The 13582-nt window shown below is 44.0% G+C and overlaps 1 protein-coding gene across 2 annotated transcripts in view; it reads left to right on the forward strand.

Annotated features, from left to right (window-relative positions):
• Positions 1-13582, forward strand: part of KIF4A (kinesin family member 4A) — a 35867-nt gene that overhangs the window by 1668 nt on the left and 20617 nt on the right. For both annotated transcript variants that reach the window (XM_075007694.1, XM_075007695.1), the window contains exons 4-10: positions 1230-1322; positions 3053-3219; positions 3526-3620; positions 5455-5574; positions 7283-7458; positions 8130-8191; positions 12148-12280. In XM_075007694.1, coding sequence (XP_074863795.1) covers positions 1230-1322; positions 3053-3219; positions 3526-3620; positions 5455-5574; positions 7283-7458; positions 8130-8191; positions 12148-12280 — 846 coding nt within the window. The remainder of the gene's footprint in view (positions 1-1229; positions 1323-3052; positions 3220-3525; positions 3621-5454; positions 5575-7282; positions 7459-8129; positions 8192-12147; positions 12281-13582) is intronic.

Below are 13582 nucleotides of genomic sequence, written 5' to 3' on the forward strand. Positions count from 1 at the left end.
TAAAAAGGGAATCTAAAGGGACCTATAACTTTCCATGAATGAAGGACAGATTGGATAGCACCCTTTTCTCATCAGTGTGGATGTCTGCCTGCTAAGTCTATCCTTATATCAGCGGTTTCCCAACCTTTTTGAGATGGGAACCCGTTTTGACAAGTCAGAACGATTTTTGTGTCCCAAGGCAATTCAAAACTGGGGGCCCTCTGGATTAAACTCCTTTGAATACTGCGGGATCCCCAGCCAAGGGGTGGAGAGGGATCCCACAGTCCCCCGGCTGGCAGTGCCAGCCACAGGATCCCCAGCCAGAGGGATGAGGTGGAGCTGGCTGGGGCACAGACCCTGGCCAGCAGTGCCAGCTGCAGGATCCCTGGCGGCAGGGGACCCTGCAGCTGGGGTGTGGAGCCCAGATGGGCTCTCAGCCCACCCCCGCCCCCCAGCTGTAAACCCCCTCAACCCCCAGCGCGTTCCTCACATGAGTTCCACGCCAGGCTGCCACCTCCTCCTCTGCATAGCTCCCTCTAGTCCTCCGTTTCCTTTCCACCACCAGCTGCACAGGCAATTCCCTGCCCTGCCGCCCTGAAAAGGGACTCAATTTCATGTTTGACTGCTGGATCCGGCTGGCTGTTAAACCAATTACACTGAGTTCCATTTCAGTGCGGCAAGGCAGGGCAGGGACTAGGAGCTGGAGAAGTGAGTAGTAGCAGCAGCAGCAGCAGAAGCCTCAAATGGCTCCTTAACAGCCATATCCGGCTCAGAGCTGCCCAGCTGGCAACGCTTGCCAAATCTAATCACAACCCATAGTTTGAGAATCCCTGATATGCATGCAACATTGGAAACAGCTCCTAAAATGTGCTGTTGCAATTTATAATGGAGATAGCACAGCTGCACTTTTTCCTCTTGAAAGATCTGCCCAAGATGAGCAAGGAGTGTTTCCTGGATTGCCCTTTTTTCCTTTCGTGAAGTGGAGTGCTCAGTTTTTGTGGAACTTCTGTCACTGAAGAGACCATTGGTTGATGGGGAGAGGGGCATGAATGCAGAAATAGAGCATAACGATAACACCAGTCCAATTCACAGAACTGGGGCCAAATTAAGTCTGCATGTCTTAGCAAATACGAAACATGCAATGTTTTGCAAAGTTAGCATGGTTCAGCCTGACTCTGTATTGTCCCTCATGCTTCATGTCCACTTCTGCCTGGGCCTCTGGTTCTGAGTTTCTGTTTAAATACTTTTAGATCTACAATGAGGATATTCTAGATCTGCTGTCTCCATCTAGAGAACGATCTTCTCAAATCAGCATACGGGAGGACCCCAAGGAAGGCATAAAGGTGTGTTTCCCCAGAGGTGGGCATGTAGGATTTTAGGGGAAGGGGAGAGGTCGGAGTTAAAAGTTTCAATTAAATCCTGACTTGCCCAACTTTCACTGTCATAATCTTGTGGTTTTAGAGTTCATGAACCACACTCTAGTAGCAAATACAAAAGTATGCTGACTTCTAATGCTTTTCTAAATTAAGTGTGGTGATTCTCAAACCTGCTCTGGGGTAGGACCTATATTTCGGATCATATCTAGTTAAAGCTCTCAGTGAGCCAAAGAAATAAAATCCAAGTTTGAGTTAATGTTAGGTAACTAGCACTTCACTACAGTTCTTGTAACCAAACTTCCTTGTTGCATGCCTTCTCCCACGCTATAAAAGGAGGAAAGCTATATCAAAATGCCCATGGAAGGCACTGACTAGAGGTATGAAACCAACCTCTGAGTCCCCCAGAGCAGGCCTGAAATCCATAGATGGGCTTGGCGTACTGTGCAAGGAAATCTTGTGGTGCTGATTCACCCTATATCTATTCTATAGATAATGAACTTTTTGTCTTCAGGGCTTGTCAGTCATCATTAGTATGAAATTCTGGTTCCAAATAAATGGCGGGTGGGTTGCTGGGAGCCGTGCATAGAAAAACCTTGGTAATATGTAGTATCTGTGTTCAAAATGGGTGCATGGAACAATGGTTCTCTTCATGTAGCATTGCACACTAGTTCCAGAGGATTCTATATTTTAGATGAGACATGACTCCAGTTAGCTGCAGCATACTGGGCACAGGTGGAAATTTTAGATGTGCTTATTTATAAGGTTATGATTTAGTCACAAAGGTTGCAGAGATCCGGGAAGAGCTGTGGTAGTTGGGAATTACAGGGTTCCCTGCTTCCTGTGGGGACTGGGAGCTGTGGTGTACTCCCACCGCCTTTGGCGGCTCTTGGAGCTCCCAGCCACTGCAGGCAGCCAGCAAACCTCTCCCCACCTCTCCCTCCTGAGCTGCTAGCTGCCATGGGGGCACTCTGCAGAGCCCAGGTGCTGCAACCTGCGCTTAGCCCCTGTACAGCTGCTCTGCTTCAGGCAGCATTGGGACCTGCAGATCTGCATTTCATTATCTATATTTTTAGCAAAAGTCATTGAGGTTGTGGCTTTTGTGAATCTTTTTTTTTGTCAGTGATCTATTTGACTATTAGCAAAAAATATGGACCGTGTTATAAGATGTTAATGCAGCTATTAGTCGGTCCAAGTGGGTCCCTTAGGCTGTGTTTAGACCGAAGGCTTCTGTCAACAAAAGTTTTGTCAATGGGGCAGGTGTCCAGACTTGGTAGGGATCTGCTGGGAGCATTCTTGCAACATCCTTGTATACCTTGTCCCACAAGGAAGAAGGGGTGTCTTGACAGAGTGGGGTTTTTCCTACTTTGGCTGCGTGTGGACAGGCCAAATGTCAGAAAAACCTCTCCCAACAGAACTATCAGCCAAAGATAAGCAAATGTGTTGTGCAATTTGCATATCTTTTGCCAACAGTTCTCGGCAATCTAGACATAGGCTTAATAAGCATTAATCTCTTTCCGGTAAAGTCTGTTACACTATAGGAGAATGCAAATGTACATTTTTCCTTGAATGCTTTTCTTGTTGAGCCAGGGTCTGGGCTGAAACACAAACTATCTGTCTATGATGTAGTAACTGAAGGCAGAATATTGGGAGGTAGGGGAAGAAAATGAAACCAGTTTGTTTGTTCGTTCTTGGCACAGATTGTAGGATTAACAGATCGGGATGTAGCCTGCGCCCAAGATACCGTCCTTTGTTTGGAGCAGGGAAACAATTCCAGAACTGTGGCCTCGACAGCTATGAACTCTCAGTCCTCGCGGTCCCATGCAATCTTCACTATTTCAGTCGAACAGAGAAAGAAAAGTGACAAGTAAGAAAGCAAGAACTCTGTAGGTTACCATTCTGATTTAAGCCTGTTCCTTGACAGTTTTAGATTTCGTGCTTGCCTGTCAAAAGGTAGTCTTTAACCATTACTGGTTGACTCTGTAGAAAAAGCTGCCTCAGTTGAAGATATACAGTCATTGGACTCTATTTCAGAAGCTGGTGGCTGTACTTGATGTGAATGCACTCTTAAACTCACTGGATAACTTCTGATGTGAAATCCCCTCTATCCTGCTTGCTGCTCACATTCCAATAGCGCACTAGCTCAAGAATGCAACTTCTCTGTCTGCCACAGGAACGCCAGCTTTCGCTGCAAGCTACACCTTGTAGATCTTGCTGGCTCCGAAAGGCAAAAAAAAACTAAGGCTGAGGGAGACCGACTAAAGGAAGGTAAGTAAGAACAAAACTCGAACAGCTTCTGTAAGTGCAAGCGTGTGCTCTTCACATCTGACACTCCTGGAAATGACAAAGTATAGAACACCACTCTGAAATTCTGACCTCAAAGATGACACGTAAATCAGAAAAATACTTGTTTTCAGGATTATGATGGGTTTTGAAGTGTAATGAGCACTTGAAAGGTTTCTGTTCAACTTTTATGTCAGGAATATATCAAGCTTTTTCTTCTTCCTGGGCTTTGAGGACTGCACAACTAGCTGGATCTTGGCTGAAACATGCACTTTTTTTTTTTAAGTGGGTTGGAGGGGGAAGCAAGATTTTTGATCTGTTTCTCAAACTACAGTAAACCCTTGATTTAGCGGGCTAACTCGGGGGGGGAGGATGTCTGTTTAAAGCTGAAAGTCCATTAAATAGAGGGTTTACTTCTTGCCCGCCTACCCCTGCCAGGCTCCCTCAGCTCCACCCTCCTCTGCGCAAAAAAAGAAAAAAAAGCCTGCAACTTGCTGGAGGAGCCACCAGAGGCACCACACACTCCTCCCCCCAGGGGTCGGGCGTATATGCGAGTGTCATCTGCCTGCATATGTACCCACCCCTGGGGGGAGGAGCACTCGGCGGATCTGGTGGTGGTTCAGGCTGCTGTGGAGGGTTCCGCTGCAGCGGACCCAGTAAGTCCCTTACTCTTTTGGGGGTGGTGGCTGGGCTTCAGGATTTTACAGACCCCAGTTAAGCAGGCTTTGGGAACAATGGGGAGGCTGGCAGACATCTGTTGTTCCCAAAGTTCGCTAAATCAGGGTCTGCAAAATCGAGGGTTTACTGTATTATCCGGTTATTTAGCTCACACACACGAAATAATCTGAAAGATTCATATTTTGGTGGAGCACAGATTGCCAACAGTGGCTCTCCAGTGCATCCAGGAAAAACAGACCACTATCTTTTGAGGGTTTTTTTTTTTTTTGCCCTCCTTCCAGCCCCTCACTTCTCAATCTCATGTTTTTATAAAAAAAAAAAAAAAAAACCCCAAAAGTGAATTCTCCTTTTATTGGCAAGAGAAATAATTCTCAAACTTACTTGATCAGGCTTACCCTTCTCTGTGTCTGTAATCATTTATTGACTGTCCCTGCCCCACCAAGTACACCACTATCCAGCTCTGAAGGTAGAGCAAAGAGTAGCAGTTGCTGCTCAGGCACCCAGCTCTCAAGGAACCATGGATCAGCAGCAGCACAGAAGTGTGGCAACGTGAAAAGTGATATCACTTTTTCAGAGCAGACTTAGTACCCCATAGCCACCCTTTTGCACTGCTTTTGCTACCCCAGGGCTGACAACCAGAGCCTTGCTGTGCCAAAGGAGGGAGAAACCAGAACCCATGTTCTGGAACTTCTGCCATTGCCTTTATCCCTGCCTCCCAGGTGTGCACAGCCCTTCTACATGACCCACAGTCATCTGGGGCTGACAGCCAGAGATTTTAAAGTTCTGCACATTGCCTAGCCTTCCTTTAGGAGACTGACTGCATAGATAGAGAGCTGCTGCACTGAGGATTAGGACAACACTGAAGGTTATTAACCTGCTATGCCCATATGGATCCTTGTAGCACATCTGTGTGGTAACCATGGTCATATCCTTCCACAGTAAACTTTTTATGTGAAGGTAGGAAGAAGGCATAGGGATCAGGAATTTCCTTCTGGAAAGTGGAGCTTTTCTACAAGGACTAAACCTCTCAATTTTCTAGATTTTTGTAGCTTTTATTAGCAAGTGGTAGGGCATAAATAGTAATAAAACAAGCTTCTGTTTGGTTTTTTTTGCTCTTACTTTGGAATTTGTTTGTGTGCAGGAATTAACATTAACAGAGGCTTACTATGTCTGGGGAATGTAATCAGTGCTCTTGGCGATGAAAATAAAAAAGGTGGCTTTGTTCCCTACAGAGACTCCAAGTTAACACGGCTGCTGCAAGGTAAGAGGATAGTTCTGTTGTATATTAAAAAATACATAACACAATAATGCTGTATAACCCTCAGGACAAGAATGTTTGTTTCATTCCTGCTAACAAGAAATGAATATGGTTGCGCCTCACGCCCATGGCCTTTAAGCCCTCTGTGTTCTTTTGCCTTTCAGTTCAATTGCTCTGGCGTAGGGGTTAAACAACTCTAACTCTACCCTCCATTGACCTTGTAAGGTTAGAAACATGAGAAATACTGAACTGCCGTTTTAAAATAGATCTCTCTAGTCTGGAGGCACAATCACTAGTATCAGTGAATCATAATTGGAAAGGTTACTGCACCATGATACTACAGGGCACAGGTAAAAAGCTGTGTCCCTTAATAATATACTTGTATCGTAATGTGGTTTTAGATTTCTTAAGTTTACCTTAACTCTGAATTTTTGACATTTATAATGTATTTTGTGATAAGCATGTTGCAGGAATGTTGTCATGTACTCTCAATTACTGATAAGAATTTTTGGTCTTCATATTGAGTCAAGTCTGGGAATAAAAAGGAAATTTACTAAATTTTTCAGTGTTCCTTTTCACAATGCAGTAACTTAGTACAGAAAACCCTTTTTCATGGTATGTTTTGTCTTTCAAAACATAAACTATGGTGCTGTAATCATTTTAGTAAGATACCAAGCTGAGTAAGCTTGTTTGAGCAGAGCTATTTGTGCCTCTTCTTACTAGGTTTATAGGCTCTTGGTGAGTAGTCTTGGTACAAAATTAAAAAGCTATGCTAGGCAGCTAAGTGCAGGAGGACATTATATTTGGTCAGTTCATCAAATGTTTCCTCAGATGGAGGGAGAATAAAGCCAGATCTGGTGTTTGGCTGTCCAAGGTATCCATGACATTTCTGCTGCCAGGGATGCTGAAGCCAGCAGAAATAAGAATATCTGGAACACTGATATACAGAATTATGTATCTGCTTAACGTGAAGAGAATCCCCTAAGAGGCACGTGGAGTCAAACTACCAGCGTTTGCAGTAGAAACAGGAGGCAAAATAGCAGATGTAGAAAAATGAAAAATGTGCTTTGACTTTTTGGCAAAGAGGAAGAAGTAGATGGGGCGAAATCTCAGTTAAGGATCAACAAATGAAATTAATGGGTAGCAGGTTTAAAACAAACAAAAGGAAATTTTTCTTCACACAGAGCATGGTAGGCTTATGTAACTCCTTGCCAGAGAATGTTGTGAAGACCAGAACTTCAACAGGGTTTAAAAAAGAACTAGATAAATTCAGGGAGGATAGGTCCATCAATGACTATTAGCCCAAACGGTTAGGAATCGTGTCCCTAGCCTCTGTTTGTTAAAGTCTGGAAATGCCTGACAGGAGAGGGATCACTTGACGATTAATTGTTCTGTTTGCTCCCTCTGGGGCGCCTGGCAGTAGCCACTGTTGGAAGACAGGATACTGGGCTAGATGGACCTTTGGTCTGACCCATTATGGCCTTTTTTTATGTTCTTATTTCAGTGGGACGTTCTAGCTGGGAAGCTGCTTTAAGCTGTTGGGTATTTACACAAATAGCACGTCAGTCATAATCTCTTGTTTGTGTTAGTCTATTTTGTTTTATGGGCAGTGTGCATTCTTACAGGTGTGGGTTTTCCATCACTAAAGTATGTCACCATTTTCACTGTCTCTCAAAGCAATAATGCTCTGTCCTATTCTGTTTGCCTTCAGATTCCTTGGGTGGTAATAGCCACACTCTCATGATTGCCTGTGTGAGTCCTGCAGATTCCAATCTAGAAGAAACCTTAAACACTTTGCGCTATGCTGACAGGGCGAGAAAAATCAAAAACAAACCTATAGTCAACATTGATCCTCAAGCAGCAGAACTAAATCATCTAAAGCAGCAGGTACTGGACACTTGACTCCTTTAGCTGGAGGCTGGGAAGCATGTGTTGTGCATAGCAAAAGTTAGAAAATACTCATTGCAGCAGCTCTCAAAAGAGAAATTGGCATTGAACTCACTTAGCTATGGGTCATGTTAAAGAAAGTCTTAAATGTTTTTATCTGTATTCAGTGGCTTCTCTAATGCCACATGATGCTTGAGATTCTTCACAGTGTGTTGCTGCAGGTAGAACATTTCTTTTCTCCACTTTCAGGTGAGTCTCAAAAATCACCAAAGTACAGGCATCTCTGGAGTGAAAAATGGCACATAGCAAACATTACACAGCTATACTGCCTTGATTTGGATGGGAGACATAGAAGGATCCATATGCAATCACATGCAGGCAAATCTAGTTAATTCTAGTTTGGCTAAGACGTAAAGGATAATGCTGCCCCTAATCTCCAACAAGAATGCCAGGAGATCCTCAGTGAAGATTTTCTCATAACTATCTTGTGTATCCTATGAAAGGCAACACTGTTCAAGTAACACTGGAGCATTTGTTGAGACTGACTAAGAGGAAGAGCTCCCTCTTAGTCATTTTCTACTAAGTCCTGCAGCTCCAGCAATTTTTCAGGAATCAGCATATGCTATAGAAGAGGCAGATTCCAAGTTGTGTAACTATTTGTTTCCCTCTAGGTACAGCAACTGCAGGTCTTGTTGCTGCAAGCCCATGGAGGGACGCTCCCAGTGTCTATCAAGTAAGAACTGTAGACTAATGCTCTTAAATATAACTGAAGGTCTTGATTTTTCTCCCCTGCCCACTTCATTCTGTACCCCAACTGAGACTTGATCTCCTGTTGTTCTGAGGCTCAATACCGCACTTGACGCAAAGGTTAGGAACTGATTTGCAACCCAAGTAACTCTCAACTCCTCTTTCTCATTCCTGTGTTACGTTCACGAAATCTCATTGCCTCAATGTTTCACTTCCATGTGCAGCCATACCCTCTGTAAGAATGCCATGGTCTAGCTGTAGTAGAGGAGATATGGGGAGGAACTTGGTCAAAAGTGGTAATGCTTTAGTAGTGTTAGCAACCTCTTAAAAGGCTGAGGGTAACAAACACTATGAACAACTGCCATTGCTTTATCTCGATCTTAAAAAGCAAACACTTAGCAATCCACGGAGGAAATGGTGTATATTTGGGTCTGTTGTAGAGGGTGCGACTACTCCTGAATGAAAGTCACTTTGAACTGAACATCAGCTACAGTGATTCTAGCTAAATAGCATCCACTTGTTTATATGATGCAGTAACTGTTTAAGACCTTCAAGGATTGTAAAAGTTAAATTCAGAATTCAGGTTTCACTGGTTATTTCCCTTCCTTAAACTGATCCTGCCCCTCTTTCATCATGATTCTTTTGGGAAACGTGTAGGGAATTTTAAATCTGACCCCAAAACTTTAGTAAATTTACAGTTGAGGTGTAGGTGGCCTTGTTCGGCAATTGCTGGGATTACCCATGAAACTTCCCTGAGCAGGCTTTTAACTCTGTGCTTTTAAATCGAAAGGTGACATCGTGTTTTTTTTTTTTCATGCATATTGGGTAAAATCACATACTACTTTTTCCTACAGTATATTTCTGCCATATAGTTTATGAATCTCAATGCATCATTATAAGTAAGCAAAGTTAATTTTGCCATCTTCCTACACTCTAAGCTTCTCAGTTTTCTGACACTTAAGGATAAATGTATCTGTGTCCCTTAGACTTCCAGCTTCCCAACAGTTGCCCCTCTCAAGTAGAGATGTTTCTCTCGTCCTTTTGACTGCGGTATTTCCAGGTTCTACAATTTCCTACTTTCATTGTGTATCTTTCAACGAAAACAGTCTGCCTAGACATGACGACTGGTCTTTTTTCTCAGAGAGTGATAATGTATCTCTAGCAGTCATTGTGTTGTTACAGGGCTCGCTTTAGGTTTTCTTTGTAACATTTTTTTATCTTGGCATGCTACAGTTACTACCTGTGTGTGTGTTAATATTTGGGTTCTTGTGTCAGTGGTATGTATTCTCACCAGAAGTATTGGTGCTTGTAGTGATGGCGTGTGTGGTGCTCTGTTGGTAGATATCCTGTTGTACAACTTTCCACTCTTCAGTGCCCTGTCTATTGAGAATTTCTCGCAATGCATGAGGGGGCTGAAACCATAGGAGTGACTGGAGCAGGGTCAGTTTCCCAGTTCGTAACTGTCTGCATCCCATAACATTTTATCTGTATCCCATAATTTTTGTGATTTGTCAAAAAACTGTGACCCGCTGTTTGCCATTTCTGACAAAAGCATGGAGCCTGCATAGCTCTTCATTATTGTCATCAGTGTTAAAAAGTGCAGGGTACATGATCCTTGAAAATCTGCAGAGCCACAGTTAAAAGTGACTGAAAGGGGACATAATGTTTCCTTGGAGGACAGATTGCTGTGGATCATAATGAGAGACAATTGAGGGTTGGTAGACGTGTATACAGAGCAGCTGGTGGAACATTGTTTCGGAGCCTGAGAAATAAGCAGTGACTAGAATTGCATCATAATGTGGGTTTGAGATGAGTAATAGTGGCTGTTGAACTTTTGAATGCAAAAGGCCACCATGCTGGACTATCTGCTGAGCTCACCCCACCCCTCCAGTGAAGGATACCAGAATGAGCTGCACTGACCACAGAGCAGCGTTTCCCAAAGTGTAGTGCGCATACCGCCAGTGGTACCTGAAAGGGATTCAAGGCGTATGCAGCGGAAAATAAATTACTAAAAATCTGGAGGTAAACACTGGGATGGCACTCGAAGAGGGGGTATGTCGATAAGACCAAAGTCATGAAAGGGGTATGAGAACGTTTTAAGTAGGGGAAACACTGCCATAGAGGATTGGCTAGCATTTGAATTAGGAAAACTTGCTATGCCTGATTGCTGCCAGTCAGTCGGGAATCATTCTGGAGTTGGGGAAATCCATTGCAGGTGCTGTTGTAATAAGAGCATAGAGAGCCACTAGTTGCTTCCTGCTATGTAGGGCTGTTCTGGACAACCTGCATGATATAGTCAGTGGATATGGCAACAGTGGGGCTCCCAAACTGGAAAGCATCAATAGATGGGCTACATGTCTCTTTTGGCACCAGACCACCATGTACATCAACAGAAAGGGCTACTTTTGCATAGTTTGTAGTAATGACAGATTGCAGGGGACACTTTGACTACAGTGTGGGCTGTTCAGGAAAGCTGCCTGACAGCTGCATCATTTAGAATTCAGGACTGGTCAGAAAGCTACAAGCAGGGTCTTTCTTTTCCAACTGTTGGATTACCACTGTGGATGTTAACGTGGCAGTAGGGAGCCTACCCTAATCTCCCTTGGCTCATAAAATCACACAACTAGCATCTTGACAGCACCAAGGAATGATTAATACACTGGCTCAGCAGGTGCACAGTAGCAGTTGAATGTGCTTCTGGTCATTTTGAAGTGTCACTGGCACTCTTTAATCATATGTTATCCCAATAGTTAGAGTTACGTGCTGGGTCCTGCATAATACTTGAAGCAAAGTGGGAAAAGTTTCTACTAGTGTGGAGCACAGTGGTGGAGCAACTGCCAGCTGAATTTGAATAGCCAGATATGTGAACTATTAGATCTCAGTGCAAAGCTATATGATGTGGAGGCTTTGAAGGCTGTTTTTACCAGAGAGCCAAAGTAATGTAGTGATGCATGCTCCATCCTGTCCCCCTTTTCTTTCGTGGCCTGGTCAGAATCATGTGGTGGCTCCTGCACACGTAAAAATATAACACTTTCAGTACACCTCTTGTTTGTGTGTGATCCGATGAGCTGTGAGACAAAAACAGATTAAAAAGTTAATAAATTGAGAGACTGGAACTTCTAAAAGGGAAAGAACATTCATGTCCACTTGCTACACACATACACCAACCTCTGACAGTTGCAGTTGGTGAATGTGAAGTACAAGATCTTTATCAAGCAGTCTTAAAACTTAAATACCTAGGTGAAGAAGTAAGGAAACAAATTGACAGAAACAGATGAGTACCCAGAAGTCTCCTACTTCAGGACAGACCCTGCAAGGAAAATAACACTGTTATCGCCTATATCCCCTAGCTAAAACCCTTGTGTGTATTGACGTAGCTGTGGTATGTAGATCAGGCCTAATATGGATCTGTTAAGAACAGTCTTCCAACACCTCCCTAGGCATTGCTTGTATTTGCCAGTTCATCAGTGCTTCAGCCGAGAACAAGTATCCTCATGACCAGCTTAGGCCATCTTTTTATACAGATCCAGGGACTGGGGTTTCCAGAAGCAGGTAATTAGAATCTAACAGGTCTCTCTCTCTCTTTCTCTTTCCTCAAAACATGTCTTCAAAAATTGGCTCCAGAGGGACAGAACTTACATTCCCTTTACCTAAAAGTACTTCTTAAGGAAATCGGTTTTAAATATATTGCTCCAAAAATACCTTTGAACTTCCTCATATCTTCTAGAGATTGCAGTCATCTTTATTTTCCTGCTAAAGAAGTTCCCTGTAATCTCGCAATAGTACATAAACACTTTTGTTTCCAGTACAATGTATCTCACCGATATTAACACCAGTTCAATAAGGTTTAATTTAATTCAATGAAGCTCATTCAGGATATTGTCAATCTGTAACAGTAAACACTTCACTGGTATTAAAATAATAAATACGTGTCTAAATTAGTATGGAGCCATCAGAGAATCTTCAGTCCCTCATGGAGAAGAACCAGTCCCTGATGGAGGAAAATGAAAAGTTAAGCCGAGGGCTGAGTGAGGCAGCTAGTCAGACAGCCCAGATGTTGGAGAGAATCATTCTGGTAAGGCTTAAAAGTTCTCTACATAGAATTTTAGCTACACATTACTGTTTCCTGAGGCGCTGACCTGGGCACAGTTGGAAGCTGAGCACACTAACAGTTCTTTAAGGATAGTAAGGAACTTCTTCCTTTGGAGAACTAAACTTAAATATGAAAGGGACATGTTAAATGTCCAGAAATTGTATGTTATATGCTCTATGTTAGAGGTGGTATCTGGTTCTGAAGCCTGCAGGTTTTGACTCCAGTCCACTGGAATTGGAATACATTGCACTTTGCTCTGAAAATACATTACCCACTGGAGTACGACACTAAATACCACCTTCTCTGTCTCCCAGACTTTCCCATCAGTCGCTCTGCACACTGACCATTTAGATCATTTGCCTGTGGTGGTCGTATTGCCAGACTGATTCCAGGGTAAAACAAGTCAAAATGTGTGCTCCATGTCAACTTCTTCCAAAACTGGCTAAGACCCACTCTTGTATTGGCTTTGCAGAAAAGTCAGTGTTCCATCTAACTTTTCCTGCTGCTGAGTGGAACGAATTTTGTTGTGTGCACCAATATGGAGGTGATACATGACACACCACTTTTATATTGGTGCACATAACAAAATTCATTGGTGGGAGTGGAGCCTGGGGTTCTGTGTGTGGGAGGGGGCCAAGGTCTGGGACAGAGGGTTAGAGTACAGGGGTGTGAGGGCTCTGGCTGAGGGTGTGAGCGCTGGGATGAAGCTACGGTTGATGGGCTGAGGGCTGGGACAGAGGAGGTTTGGGATGCAAGGGCTCTGGGAATGAGGTGTTTGAGGTGTAGGAGTCTGGGGGATGGGGCCAAGGGAACTGGAATACAGGAGGGGGCTGTGGGTTAAAGTAGTGTGGGGCTTGGGCTTCCCTGGGCAGCTCCTAGTCAGAAGCACTAAGGCAGGCTGCTGGAACGTGCCTTTTCTGAGGCACCCCACTATGCCTCAGGAGTAGCCAGCAGGTCTAGCTCCTACAGGGTGGCGGGGTGGGGGGTGGAGGAGGGATGACAGCATGAGGCTTTGTGGTGTGCAAAGCTCTGCAGTCTCCCTGCCTTGGAGCTGGGCCTACTGTGATGACTTCTTCCCTGTCCCCAGCATAGAGCTGCCCCCTGGCCAGCTTCAGGGGCTTGGGGTCAGGCATTTTTCCCCAAAACTTCCTTGTGCCCCCGTGAGTTACGCTACTAATGCACCTAAAATTGCATAGCTTAGATCCACTTTTGCTTGTAGTGTAGCCATGCCCTGACCTTCGTTTGAAGGGAATTAATCTTGCCATGATTATGCACAAACTGCCG

This window comes from Carettochelys insculpta, chromosome 13 (assembly GCF_033958435.1).
Source record: "Carettochelys insculpta isolate YL-2023 chromosome 13, ASM3395843v1, whole genome shotgun sequence".
NCBI lineage: Eukaryota > Metazoa > Chordata > Testudines > Carettochelyidae > Carettochelys > Carettochelys insculpta.